The sequence below is a fragment of the Herpailurus yagouaroundi genome, unplaced genomic scaffold (genome assembly GCF_014898765.1).
Source record: "Herpailurus yagouaroundi ecotype Mexico unplaced genomic scaffold, PumYag 139, whole genome shotgun sequence".
NCBI lineage: Eukaryota > Metazoa > Chordata > Mammalia > Carnivora > Felidae > Herpailurus > Herpailurus yagouaroundi.
Window position 1 is genome coordinate 15,525,562 of NW_024412394.1, and position 15,726 is coordinate 15,541,287.

The 15,726-nt window shown below is 34.6% G+C and overlaps 1 protein-coding gene across 1 annotated transcript in view; it reads right to left on the reverse strand.

Moving 5' to 3' along the window:
* Positions 1 to 15,726, reverse strand: part of MMUT (methylmalonyl-CoA mutase) — a 36,325-nt gene that overhangs the window by 18,811 nt on the left and 1,788 nt on the right. The window contains exons 2-7 of the mRNA XM_040473727.1: positions 13,444 to 13,868; positions 11,319 to 11,686; positions 7,402 to 7,559; positions 5,465 to 5,636; positions 3,989 to 4,237; positions 862 to 973 (exon numbers count right to left, since the gene is read on the reverse strand). Of these exons, the coding sequence (XP_040329661.1) occupies positions 862 to 973; positions 3,989 to 4,237; positions 5,465 to 5,636; positions 7,402 to 7,559; positions 11,319 to 11,686; positions 13,444 to 13,828 (1,444 nt within the window). The 5' untranslated portion in view covers positions 13,829 to 13,868. The remainder of the gene's footprint in view (positions 1 to 861; positions 974 to 3,988; positions 4,238 to 5,464; positions 5,637 to 7,401; positions 7,560 to 11,318; positions 11,687 to 13,443; positions 13,869 to 15,726) is intronic.

A 15,726-nucleotide genomic window follows, 5' to 3' on the forward strand; every position in this document is an offset into this window, starting at 1 on the left:
AGCATGAACGGGGGAGGGGCAGAGAGAGAGGGAGACACAGAATCGGAAACAGGCTCCAGGCTCCGAGCCATCAGCCCAGAGCCCGACGCGGGGCTCGAACTCACGGACCGCGAGATCGTGACCTGGCTGAAGTCGGATGCTCAACCGACTGCGCCACCCAGGCGCCCCAACAAAAAGTACTTTTAAAATCTATAAGTAATAAACCAGAATTATAAAGATATTTCCTTAACATAATAAGAATATATTTTGCCTCAAACTACCAGATTATTACCATTTAAAGACATCCTGCCACCCAACTCTTCTCCTTATTTCATTTTCAGAACTCATCACAATCTATAATTATTTTATTATGTGTTCACTTGCCCATTTTCTGTCTCTTTGTTACTAAAATGTAAACTCTAAGGGTGAAGAGATCATGTCTTTCCTGTTCACAGTTGTATCCCAGACATAATACAGTGCCCCAAATGCTAAATACTAAAAAAAAAAGTGTTCACTGACTGAATGAATAAATACTCCAATGCAGAGCACAATGACTAATAATAATAACATCTTCAAAACGCTGGAGATACCCACTTACACACATACACACACACACACACACACACACACACACACACACACACACACGGGCATACCTCAACACATACTCTGTACATATGCTTGCCCATATGCATACATGCATGCAAAAATACAAACAGGAAGACAGATAGATGATAGATAGATAGATAAAGAAACATCTAAGTTTCATTTTTCTATTATTTTTGTTTTATTAACTATGTATGTTATCTTTAAACAGAAATTAATATTTCTTTTTAAGTACAGTACTGGATTTCACATATAAACATTTTCATTTTATCTTACCAGAATCTATTCTTGCTTGCCTTCGGGCAGCACATTCTTCAATTCGAAGTTTAGGTATTCCTTCTGCTACAGCTTTGGCCATTCCACCCATCTCTTCAATTTCATGAATAAGCTATTAAGAAAAATAGATTAATAAAACTGGAAAAGAATATAATTTTTATAAACTATACAAATTTGTTATGTTACATAATTACCAATATTACTAAAATCCTAAACTATTCTAGTGGTAAGTTTAATGTTTCATAAGGAAAGAATTAAGCTAACATCAAGAGCTTTTCTACAGTTAGGAGTGCCTGGCTGGCTCAGTCAGGGGAGCATGCAACTCTTGATCTCGGGGTGAGTTTGAGCTCCATGTTAGGTGTAGACATAAATGAATAAAATAAATTTTTTTTTTTAAAAAAGGAAAAATGGGGTGGCTGAGTAGCTCAGTTGCCTAAGTGTCTGACCTCGGCTCAGGTCATGATCTCACAAATCCTGAGTGTGAGCCCCACGTCAGGCTCTGGGCTGACAGCTCAGAGTCTGGAGCCTGCTTTCACTTCTGTGTCTCCCTCTCTCTCTGCCTCTCCTCTGCTTGTGCTGTCTATATTTCTCTCTCTCTCAAAAATAAAATAAACATTAAAAAAAATTGTTTAAAGAGGAAAAAAGTTCCACAGAGTTAACAATATTGTACTGTATATTTGAAAGTTGTTAAGACAGTAGATGTTAAAAGTTCTTATCACACGAAAAAAGCAATTGTATAACTGTGTGGTATGGAAAGTGACTAAACTTACTCTGGTAATCACTTTACAATTCATGCATATATCAAATCATCATGTTTTATATCTTAAATTAATACAATGTGTTATGTCCATTATATCTCAAAAAAGATAGAAATTATATATTTAAAGTTACTTCAAAAGACAACAGGAAAACTAAGATGTATATTCTGGAAGCACAAAACCTGTCACTCAAGTCTTAGGAGAAAACTAAAGATAACATCAATAGTCTTTATTTTTAGTTACATAAGTTTTCATGGATACATAAATAAATACTCTTTAAGGAAAGTATTTCAAAATGCAACTTCATTTTTTATTTGATCAGCACAATAATAACATAACTCTACTGCTATTGACACCAGCATACATCTAAACCTTCAATCACAGCCTTATTTATACATGAGGTGGTGGGAAAATGAATGGAGGAATGGTATATGACACAGCAGAAAGGAACAAAGTAAAACTTGGTTTTTTTCCAGAAGAATTCAAGAAATTAGAATTTGTGTTGAACCAAAGCTAAGACAGGAAGCTAAAAAGAGGAAGACTACTTGAGAATTTAGAACTATCCCTCTCCCATTCTGTCAGGACAACCAAAGCTTACATCTGCAAAAGACAGACCGAAGTTTATCTCTGTAGAAAAGCAATGGGCTACCAAACACCAAGTACATAGAGAGGCAAGGGTAAGATATCTTGATATAAAAACCTGTATTCTGAATAATAAGATTAAAGACAAAAGGCACACAGAGAAAAGAGACAATACAGGATAGAGAAGAAAACTTCAAAAAATATAATATCCTCAGAAAAAAAGATTATATTCTGTATTAATGAAACAAGTAACATAACATACAAAACACAGAGAACAAAATGAGCTTTTGGAAATTAAAAATATGCTATATGAATTTTAAAGTGAGTAGAAATTTAAAGTTGACGACTCCCTAAGAAAACAAAACAGAATCTCAAAGATGAGTTATAGAACAGATAAGAACATCAGAGTATCATTCCAGGAGGTCCTTATCCAATAATTAAGAGTTCTAGAAAGAGAATGACAGAAAAAATGGCAGGGACGAAACTATCAAAAAAACAACACAAGACAATTTTCCAGAGATATGAGAACATGAAAAATAGGCCAGATAAAAAATGCCCACCAAAGGTCTAGTCCAATATAGGAAAAATATACACATCAATGTCCCCCAACTCAAAACCAGAGATCCTAAAACTGTTAGAAAGAAAGGTCCTGAGAGTAGAAATAGCTTCAGATTTCTAAACAGAAATATTAGAAGCTAGAATAAAAAGCAGATCAATGTTTACAAACTCTCAAATGAAAATAATTTCAAACACAGACTATCAACCAAATACCAGAGTAGAATAAAGACATTTTCAAACATCCAAAGTTTCATATAATTCATCCCCTATGTACAACTTCTGAGAGGTTCCTATGAGGTATCGTTCAAAATAACAAGGGATAAATCAACAGAGATAGACACAGCATTCAGGATACAGATTCAACATAGCAGAGGTGAAAAGAATTCCCAGGATAATGACAAAGGTTAGTCAAAGGACTGCAATGGTCAGCAGGTCTAGAGAGAAACTAGTCTAAATCAAATGACAGCACTGGAGGACTTCAGAAGGATGTATACTATTGAGATGTAATTATATTGGTAGTATTATGAGACAAAAGAAAGAAGAGGTAAGAATCAGCTAAAATACTAAACTACCATACTACAAAGCAATAGGTAATGACTAAAATTGATGGAATTAGAACTAGTGCATATGTATAATTTTTAAATATGGAGATAAAAACAAACAAAAAAGATGCATTTGATTCAAAGAAGCAGGAAAAAAAGCAAGTAGAAGACAAAGGTCTGCTTTTTTATGTTACAGCCTTTTAATACTAATACTCTTTTTAACTCTTTGAATAAAATACTTTAATACAAACACAATTATATTTTTATTTTTTTTTATTTAAAAAAAAATTTTTTTTTCAACGTTTATTTATTTTTGGGACAGAGAGAGACAGAGCATGAACCGGGGAGGGGCAGAGAGAGAGGGAGACACAGAATCAGAAACAGGCTCCAGGCTCTGAGCCATCAGCCCAGAACCTGACGCGGGGCTAGAACTCCCGACCGCGAGATCGTGACCTGGCTGAAGTCGGACGCTTAACCGACTGCGCCACCCAGGCGTCCCCACAATTATATTTTTAAATTATGTTTCAGTTTTGTATACTAGAAGGTCAAACCTAAAATTCTCTTTTTCTCTCGAACATTTTATAAATCTTGATATAAATCTATGATTTGATTTACATATCAAAATACCTAATAACCTTTATAAATCTGTAAATCTTAAAACCAAAATTTCAAAGAGGAGAAACTGACCTTCAAGGCAGCGTCATAAACATCATTCGTGAGAGATTCCATCATATAGGAACCTCCCCAAGGATCTGCCACTTTGGGAATCCCAGATTCTTCTTGAATAATGATTTGTGTATTCCTGGCAATTCGGGCACTTTTCACAGTTGGCAAACCCAAGGCTTCGTCAAAAGAATTTGTGTGCAAAGACTGGGTCCCTCCAAACACTGCCGCCATTGCTTCTACTGTAGTACGAATGATGTTATTATAAGGGTCCTAAAACATTCAGAGAAAAGCAAAAAGTCAAAACAAGGGGACAACTGATAAAGGATGCTATGATTAAGCAGTGGCTACTGTGTACTTACTTTGCCAATGCCTACATTAGGCTTCAGAATATCCAACAAATTAAGATTAATTAGTAAACAAGCCAGACTTAATAGGCACTCAATAAATGATTTATTAATAAGTGATTAATAAACAGATGAACAATGAATCTAGATAAGAAATCTGGATTCATTCTGTTCCTGATTATGACTGGGGCAAGGCACTGGACCTTTCTGAACTTTAGCTGCCTTAGCTGTAAAAATGAGAAGGTTAAGACAAAAATGATTATTAAAGTTCCTTCCAATCCTGAAATCTCTACTTCTCCATTTATAAGGACCCGAAGCAATATTTAATAGATATATTAGTTTTTATTTACTTTTAGGTGTATAAAAGAAATGTAGCTTTAAAGTTATGAATTATTTTTAATATATCAAAATAATTTTATATGTAAAGAAAATGCATGAAAAAAGATCAGTTTTTTAATAGAATGAAATTAAATTATGCAAATGAAAATAGCATTTAAATGGTATGTTTGCATGCATATTTATTTAAACTAAAATAAATATAACTAAAATAAATAATACAGATGCACAAATTTTTAATTAGGTGATTTTATGTTAAGAATTTTAACTCTTGGAGTGCCTGGATGGCTCAGTCGGTTGAACATCCAACTCTTGATTTCGGCTCAGGTAATGATTTCACGGTTTGTGAGATTAAGCCCCACATTGGGTTCTGTGCTGTCAGTGGGGAGCCTGCTTGGGATGCTATCTCTCCCTCTCTGTCTGACCCTTCCTCGTTTGCATGCTCTCTTTCTCTCTTTCTGAATGAATAAATATTAAAAAAATAATTTAAACTCTTAAAATTATTTAAGGCGATATTAACTAAGTTGTGTTTTTTACTTCTTCCTCATCATATTTTTTCTTTACTTTTAAAAAGGTAAAACAGCACTGCATATAAGCTAACGTTTAAATGATTTTATATTATTAACCACTAGAAGGAGCCAACTTCATTTATTATAATACATGCGTAAAAACCATCAATGTGCATTATGCTTTAGAATAATTATAATTTTCAAATATTAACAGATAGCTTCTTAAACCTACTTCCTGACTATGCTATCTTGCTTGTAAGACAATATATGACTTTACTAAAATTCTACACTTTAAATTATACACATACCTGCTCAGTAAGTGACCATCCTGATGTCTGACAATGCGCCCTTAGAAGAAGAGATTTAGAGTTTTTAGGCTGAAACATTTTCTCTATTAAGTGAGCCCAGAGTCTTCTCCCAGCTCTCATTTTTGCTATTTCCATATAAAAGTTCATCCCAATTCCCCAGAAGAAAGACAACCTAAAATAGTAATGTTAAGTCCATTATTTGATTATACTTAACAATCTAAAATGGAAAATAAAACTAATTGTACCACACACTAAACAAAACAGCATCCACATTTTAATTTCAAACAACTTAATCTGAATTAAAATCAAAGCATAAGCATATATACATAAGTAACTTTAAACCTAACAGATAAAAGTACAGTTTTAGGCACACAGAAGAAATAGCTGTGGTTATCTGCTTCAGGTAGAAATTATTCACTTCACAGTTGGTCTTCTATAGAAAAGAAGTTCCTCTTGTGTCTTTAAATATAGAATGAATCACTATCCAAAAATAAATACTTCAAGAACACCCAATATGTAAGTCAGGGGTAACCCATGAAGGGAATAAAACCACAAACTTGTGGTTTTGGATAGCAAGAAAGTTTTCCTGTTGTTTTGTTTTGTTTTGTTTTGTTTTGTTTTGAAAGAATTATAGTATATTTGGTCTAGGAATGTATTTATCCAATTGCCCCCAAACCCACTACTCCTTTTTATCTTATATTCTGTCACTGATTTACACATTTAGTTTACTTGCCCATGCCTAAAGGCAGAAAGGCTGTGTTTCTTCAAATAAAACAAGGTGAGCCTTAATTAAGCTAAAAACTAGTAAAATTTTTTGATATGCCCTTGGAAGAAATTGTTAACATTGCAGTCCTCAAATATTTGTCTCAGGATACTTTTTCACTCTTAAAAATACTTAAGATCCCAAAGAATTTTTATTTGGATAATATCTATCAATATTGTACATATTAATTCATTTAGAAACAGTAAACATACATGTTAACAAAAGTAACATTTTTATGAAAAGCAATTACTTTGCTAAAATAAAAAAAAATTGTAAGAAAAAAGTCACTAGTTTACATTTTTGCAAATCTAATGTGTGGCTTAAGGGAAGACAGTTGGAATAAGTATCTGCTTCTACATTCAATCTATTGCAACATCACATATCATGTAGCTTCTGGAAAACAATGTACACTCTTGAAATAATGAAAGTGGTAAAGGCACATAAAGATTTAATACAATCATGAAAACAATTTGACCTGAAAGATCCCAGGAAGGGTTAGTTACCCTGAGGGGTCCTTAGACCACACTTTGAGAACTGCTGTCATAATATGTATGCAACAACCTCTGATATAGAGTCTATGAACTCGCTGAGGGCAAAAGTCATGTTTTTACAAATTTTATTCCCAGCACATAAGTTTGTGCTTGGCCCAGAGCAAAACTTAGCAATTACTCATATGTCCAATTTTTAATCACCAAATTTAAACAATTCTTAAACTTCAATCAAGTATATTTTTTATATAAATTTATTAATAAGCTGTTTTAAAACAGAAATGTTTAATAGCACTGTGAATTCCAAAACACTTAAATTACAAGTGCAACAGAAAAAAATGTAATAGATGACTTCTTTTTAAAATGGAAAAATAAAGAATAAAAGTCAATATCATTTATATGTTTACAGTTTAATTGTCAAAATACGCCAGTTAATTGTGTTCTGTGAGCAACTGAAAAACAAGATTCCTCTCATTTACCAAGAAGTAGAGTAAAATTTAATTCTAATTTTTAATTGTAAACAGTATTGGCTTATTCTCTTATTATTACTCCAATAAAACATAAGAGAATCTAGTATGACATCTATATACACAAATTCATTTTATCAATATATTTACTATATATTCATAAATTGGTCCTAAAAATTTTCCTAACACTGAAACAACCTCTGAGGTCAATTTACTCACCTTGGTGCAAATTCATCAATTGTCAGACCAGCTTGGAGTCCAGTTCTACAGTATTCCAACCCATCTGCTATAGTATAGGCCAGTTCCAGAATGGCATCAGCCCCTGCTTCCTGCATATGGTATCCACTAATTGAAATTGAATTAAATTTTGGCATGTGCTACATAAAATAATGAAAAATATAACAGTGAATAAAAAATTTTAAAGGTTCTCTATTAAACTCATTTTCTAAAGACTATTATTTTCTAAATGATGTTCAACTCAGATACACTAAGTAGTCTTTAACATTAACTGAAAATATTTAATGCTTACTTTGTTATATTTAATTCACTCCTCAATTTAAGTGGTGATTCAATGAACCATTGTAAAATTTGCACCTGTTTTATTTTTCTGGTGAAAAAGAATTTGCACTAACCATTCTTTAGAGTCAAAGTTTAAACTCTGAAATTAATTAGCTAAAAGTAGGAATGAACCTTTAGTCCGAAAACTGAATCAACATCTTTAATTCCAAACCAAGGACTGTGACCTCTTAAGAGATCCTAAGATCTCATAACTTTGGGCTAATCTTCTAAGGATAAATACATTTAAGTTTTACTAGTTATCAATTTTCTTGTTTGAAGTTCTTTTTGAAGTCACCGAAAATGACTACATACTGAAATAAAACAGGATTAAGATACATGGATTAGAAATCAAAGACTTCAATTGGATTTACTGTGATGTTTAATGCTAAGCATATCCCAGACAGGTTCTTTCTTGCCAAATCACTAAAAAGATGGCATTTCTACCATTCCCCTAAAATTTATTAGAGAGGGTACATAGCACAAATATACTGACAAGCCCCAAAATTATCCTCCTTCCCAAGAATTGGCCAAAGAAAATAATAAAAGCTAAATCACAGAAACTGAGTACGGTAGTTAAGAACATGGGCTCTAGAGTCAAAGTACTCAAAGTCTAGTTGATGGCTAGTGTCAGTTAACTAGTCATAAGGCTACAGGCAAGTTTCTCAACCTAGTTATTCCCTGGTTTCTTAAAATATAAAATAGAGGTGGGGCGCCTGGGTGGCGCAGTCGGTTAAGCATCTGACTTCAGCCAGGTCACGATCTCGCGCTCCGTGAGTTCGAGCCCCGCGTCGGGCTCTGGGCTGATGGCTCAGAGCCTGGAGCCTGTGTCTCCCTCTCTCTCTGCCCCTCCCCCGTTCATGCTCTGTCTCTCTCTGTCCCAAAAATAAATAAAACGTTGAAAAAAAAATTAAAAAAATATATATATAAAATAGAGGTACTTCCTCATGGAGTTGCTGTAGGATTAAATGAAATGACTCACCTAAACCACTTAGTATTATTCCAGTACGCAGGAAGCATTCAAAAAATGTTACTTGCTGTTGCTAATGTATGCTATGGACTATCTGTAATTTACATTTTTTAATACTTATAATTAACCAAAAGGTCTTGAAAAATGTTCCATCGCAAAAACAGTAAGGGGACTGAATTACATGGAATTGAGAGACAATTTGAGTGCATTTATTGCTTATAAATAAGAAGCAACGAAAGAAGCAGGTGCCTCTCTACAAAGAGGATTTTAGTAGCAGAATTCCTTTAAAAATAATAGAAATATTGGAATATTGGAATATTATTCAGCCTTAAAAAGGAGGTTAATTCTGATACATGGTACAACATGGATGAGTCTTGAAGACATTATGCTAAGTGAACTAAGCCAGTCACAAAAAGACAAATACTTTATCATTCCACTTATATGAGGTACCTAGAGTAGTCAAATTCACAGAGATAGGAAGTGGAACGACAGTTTCCAGGAGCTGGAGGGAGAGGAGGATGGGGAGTTATTATTTAACAGGCACAGAGTTTCAGGTTTGCGAGACGAAAAGAGTTTTGGAAATGGATGGTGGTGATGGTTGCACAACAGTGTGAATATACTTAATGCCACTGAACTGTACACTTCAAAAGAGCGAAGATGGTAAATTTTACATTGTGTATTTTTCTACAATTAAAATGTTTTAAAAATATGAAAGTTTACAGTTTACAAAGTACTTCAATGTAACATTATTTGACCAGTATGTGAAACCAGAACTTTTACACTTATGTGAAGGATTATCTAAAGCAATTCTGAACTTGCAGATGACATTAGGACCTTCCAAAAGGGGAAATGCCCAAGTACATAATAGCACAAACTAAGCAACCTGCTACCAACTATTCAATTCTCCCCTCTCTTCCCGTAATACCTGAACCGTAAATGCAGAGTGCCGATGTGCAAGAACTGTACTTCCAATCTCCTCTCACTACTGTGTGTCTCCATTGAGATAGTGGAACTTTCATTTGTTCCTTCTGGAAATTCACCTTAAATCAGAGGAGTTGCCACCCTCCCCATGCCAAACACATCCAGCCCACCTACTTCCTCAACCGTAAGGTAGCACAAGGTAAAAGGAACCCTAATGACTGTGGAGCAACCCTACAACCAAGCTCTTGATAACCTACTTTCCAACTTCTTTCATATGAAAGAGAATTGACTCCTGTTTAGTTAAAGCTACTGCTATCTTTGTACGTGTGTTTGTCATATCAGTCAGTCAGAGAAAGACAGATATCATATGTTTTCACACATATGTAGAACTTGAGAAACAACAGACCATAGAGGAAGGGAAGGGGAAACGATAGTTTCAAACAGAGAGGGAGGTGAACCCATAAGAGACTCTTAAATACAGAGAACAAACTGAGGGTTGATGGGGGGAGGAGGGGAGGGGAAAATGTGATGGACATTGAGGATGCCATTTGTTGGGATGAGCACTGGGTGTTATATGTAAGCGATGAATCATGGGAATCTACCCCCGAAACCAAGAGCACACTGTATACACTTTTTGTTACCTAACTTGACAATAAATTATATTAAATAAATAATAAATACATAAAACACACACACACACAAAACCATTCTTCTAACTTTTCTGTAAGGTTTAAAGTATTCAAAATAAAAAGTTTTGGGAAAACTGAAAAATTAAAAATAAAAAATAAATGTAATCCTGCACATATGGTCTTGAAATTGAAAAGGGCGATAAAAATATACAATTCTATACAATATAGTTCACAGGGACAAATGAGATCTATGAAAAGACATAAAATTGCAAAGTGTAAAAGCTGAATATCAAATGAGAAGAGTAGGCAATGCTTGCAAGAGTTCTGAGGTCATAGCAATTACAAGAAATAAAAGAGATTTTTTTAAAAAAGGTTTCATGGTAGAGGAGAGACTGGCCTTTTGCCATGAAATAATACAGTCTAACTTTAAGGTAGGTAAAGAAACGGAGAGCATTGTCAGCAAGAAGCAGAGTGTAAATGATGAGAGAAAATACATATTAGTTACTCGGAGGAAAATGAAGTTTTATGTTTCCCAGTGGAGGGATTGTTGCTAAGATAGGAACACTGTAAGAACCTTCTTTTTCCACCACTCTGATTGGGGAAGATAAACCTAATACAGGAGTGAAATATCAGGGACCACATTGTGGATGCAGATATAAATGACATCTTCTAATCTAGTTTCTAATAGAAATACAGCTGATATTTTGATCTCCAACTGTCAGACACAAGTGTGCACTTCAAAACTGAATCTGAACTCTGGCAAGAAACAAAGTATAAATTATGAGCCCTCCCTGATTCTAACAATTATCAGAGGATACAAATTTAAAAATAAGTAGAATACAGTAAATGTCTAATGCCAAGATTCCTATAGGTAACAACACACTATGAGTACATTGAAAGCAAAAAAATACAAACTAGCAACACACATAAACATAAAACCCACACTCTGACTTTATACTATTATTCAGACTCACTTATCAAATTCAAATTAGGTTATGATATTTTATAAAAATTCCTGCATCTAAAGAAGGAAAGCAAAACCCAAAAGAAGCAGAAAATACCTTTGCTGTATATTGGAAGATATCAGCAATAATTTTCATGGATGGTTCTGGAGGAAAAATATAAGTATTTCTGACCATAAACTCCTTTAGTATATCATTTTGGATTGTACCAGTGAGTTTCTCTTTAGGTACACCTTGTTCTTCTCCAGTTACTATAAAAGTCGCAAGAACTGGAATAACTGCTCCATTCATGGTCATGGAAACTGACATTTTTTCTAAAGGAATTCCATCAAAAAGAATTTTGGTATCTTCCACAGTGTCAATAGCAACACCAGCCATTCCAACATCACCACGAACTCGAGGATTATCTGAATCATATCCACGATGTGTCGCCAGATCAAAGGCAACTGATAATCCCTGCTGACCAGCTAAACACACAAAGGAAAAACAATGTAGAATTAAAGAGTCTGGCATCAAAGTAAACTGATTTATGTTAACACTACTAACGGTGTCGATTCAGCTCATCATAGGATACTTTTATAACAAACATTATTTTTATGCTTATACATGTCAAAATAAATTTAAATAAAGACACTTCATCTCCTAAACTGTTTTCCCATATGGCAAAATGTACAAACTGGGTTCCAGAACAAAAAGAACAAAACATCTCACTATCTTATGTCTATTTGAGGATTTTTTTAACCTTGTTTTTTTTAATAACTTCAACTTTGTATGTCTTAATCCCCTTTACCTATTTTGCCCTTATCTTAACAATTTTAGGTAAAAAAATATTTTTTTTAAGTTTATTTATTTGTTTTTAGAGAGAGAGCACATGTGCACATGAGCAGGGTAAGGGCGGAGAGAGAGAGAATCCCAAACGGACTCTGAGCTGTGACCACAGAGCCAGATTCAGGGCTCAACCTCAACAATCTGAGATCATGACTTGAGCCGAAATCAGAGTTGGACACTTAACCAACTGAGTCACCCAGGCGCCCCTCAGTAAAAATACTTTATAAGACTCATGAAAAGATCTGGCTGTTCACAAATAGTTAACATAACTTGGTATTTGTATGCTCACTTATTTTTATTCTTGTGTTTAATATGGTCATAACAAGATGTCTTGGCTATTCAAATATTCTGGAAAACAGAATTATGAACACCATGCAAAAAAATAAAAACAGTTTACACTAAATATGAGATCCTCCATCTGCAATATAAATGTACAGATCCTCAAATTTAGCAAACAATATAATTTTAATATAGATCAGAAAGAAATAGTAGTTAATATGATTTTTAGAGACCTAAGTGCCAGATTGCACTAAATATATTTGTACATTATCATTTGTTTATTACTTTCTTTAAACCATTTAAACCATTTCCTCTTTAATTCCTATCCTAACAACGTTAAGTAAAAACTCAAAGAGGGATGCCTGGGTGATTCAGTTCATTGGGCATTTGACTGTTGATTTGGGCTCAGGTCACATTCTCATGGTTTGTGAGTTCAAGCCCCGCATTGGGCTCTGCACTAGCAGTGAGTGTGAAGCCTGCCTGGGATTCTCTCTTCCCCTTTCTCTGCCCCTCCCTTGCTCACACACATTCTCTATTTCTAAAAAAATAAAAATAAATTTAAAATAAAAAGAAATAAACTTTAATTTTAAAAAAGCTTCTCAAAGAAAAAGCCAATGCTGGGGCGCCTGGGTGGCGCAGTCGGTTAGGCGTCCAACTTCAGCCAGGTCACGATCTCACGGTCCGTGAGTTCGAGCCCCACGTCAGGCTCTGGGCTGATGGCTCGGAGCCTGGAGCCTGTTTCCGATTCTGTGTCTCCCTCCCTCTCTGCCCCTCCCCCGTTCATGCTCTGTCTCTCTCTGTCCCAAAAATAAATAAACGTTGAAAAAAAAGAAAAAGCCAATGTCTCTCATGTCATATGAGTTTAACTAATTCCTTTTTACGTAACATGTATGTAACTGTTATCGGCATTCAAGAATTTAGCACCCTATTCTGGATCACTCATTTTTTTGACGACGGAAGTTGAAAAACATTCATATTTCTCAGAGTATAGTCTTAACTACAAAATTATAAAGTGACTATCATTTTTACAGAGATCAACCAGTCTCCCTTCAAAAGAAGCCAGGAACAGGAAATGTATGGTTGATCATAAATATAATGTTTTGCATAAAAACCTCACCCTTAATATTGTCTTTATAGAACTTATTGCTTTCTTCCACAGTACTAAAACCAGCATACTGGCGGATGGTCCAGGGTCTAAAGGTATACATGGTGGGATATGGTCCACGTGTGAATGGCTTCACTCCTGGAAGTTCTTCAGGTAAGTCATTGGTATCCCTGCTAGAATATAAGGGTTTTATGGAGATCCCTTCTGGAGTATGCCATATCAGGTCTTCTGGGTTTTTGCCTTTCAACTGCTTTTTGGCCAGGGCAGCCCATTCTGGATGAAGGGGTTGTTGCTGGTGCAGAAGTCTCCGCCATATAAGCCTGGATCCTGATGACTCTTTGAGCTGCTTCAGGTGATGAGGTGAAAGCAAAAGAAGCCAAGTCTTAGCCCTCAACATGATGGAGCATGGAAAACACCCAAAAGGAACATGAACTGGCCTAGAAAAAGAAGTACAGTATATATGTGTTTACAAAAGCCAAATGGGAACTATTGGTGAGAAGGGAAAAAAGGGCATTTTAGTATGATTTCATCTCTTCTTTCCTGCTTCCTATACCTGATAATTCGTAACGTTGGATCTTCTTCTCCACAATTACTATCATTGTTCTAGTCTTCTAACTCAATACTTTGTTAGCTGGTTTTACTGGCCAGTCTTAGGGTCTCTAATCCATTCTACACACTGACACCAATGCAAATATGGTCATGTCACACTTCACTTAGGATTTTTCAAAGGTTCTGCATTATTTAGAGGATAACATACAACCTCCTGATTTCTTCATTGAAAACATTTTTCACATCTACTTTATGACACTCATTGTGTTGGGTGCTGGAGATAATAATGGAGAACAAGAGAAATAGGCATTCAAGGTCTCTATGACCTGATCACTGCTTACTTCTCAGACTCATCACTGTTCCAGAAATACTGGATAACCTATAGCTCCCTGCATGTATCAAAGTTCCATGATTTGCTCTTGCTCTTCCATCTACCTAGAATGTTCTTCTCTGGCTAATCTGGCTAAGGCATCATCTCCAGTACGCAGGGTTTTCTACATGCCAGGCACTGCTACAAGGGCTTTACACAGAGTAGCAATTTTCATCCTCACAACACCACCAAGATAGGTACTAATGTTATTCCCATTTTACAGATGAGAAAACTGAGACACAGAAGAGCCAGCATTTAAACCTAGGCAGCACTAGGTTTCAAAGTCCTAGCATTTAAATAATATATTCAGAGGTTTTCCCTGAACTCACATGCTGGGCTAAATGACCTCTTCAGTATTCCATACCACAGCACTGTTTCTCTCTTTAGACATCTGTCATCTCCCACACTACAACATATTAAAATACTGTTTTTAACTTTTATATAAAATATATTAAGGTGTATAAAATTATACACATATATACATATTTCTCTGCTAATTTATTAACTGACCCAACATTAGAGCTGTATATTCCTAATAACTAGCACAGTCTTACACTAAGTGACTAAGTCTGATTTCACCATTTTACACATAGAAATTAAGATCCAGAGAAATAAATGAGTAAAGAAATTGGATCAAAATTCCACTGTTCATCTGAATTACGTAAATACTTGCTAGAGTCATACAGCTTCAACATACAGAGCCTAGTATTTTAAAAGGTTTGGGGATGCAAATTTTATTAATATATTCATCATGCTCTATAATGTATAAAGCAACAAGTAAAGTGAACTTAAAACTCTATTTTCTATACCATCTCTTACCTATCAATTTAATGAAACTTAAAGAAAAATAAGAATACTCAACATTTGTTAGAGGGTTGTGAAACAAAAGAGAAACCACTGGTGGGAATATAAACTGCTTTAATTACTTTGGAAAGCAAATTGGCAATATGCACAAAAAGTGTCAGGACTGATTATGCCATTCCACTGAGGAACAACACTCCTAGGAAAGTTACCATATAAAAATGCATGTTTCCTATAGTTTTATTTGTAATAAAGAAAATTTAGAAACATCCTAAATGTCTAACAATGTAGGAATAATAAGCGAATAATAGTATATACAAGTGATAGAATTTTACATAGCTATTAAAATATATTTAGAAAATGGACAAAACCAATTTTTAATGTCAGAAGTCAGAAGAGTGGTTACTTATGGCAGCTAGTACAGAAAGCGAACAAAAGAGGTGCTTTGGGGCGATGGTCTTGATCTGAATGCTGATTATATGGATGTATTCGGTTTGTGGAAATTCATCAAATTGTACAATTATATGCACTTATATATACGTAATATACTATTATACATAAGTCAAATTTAAAAT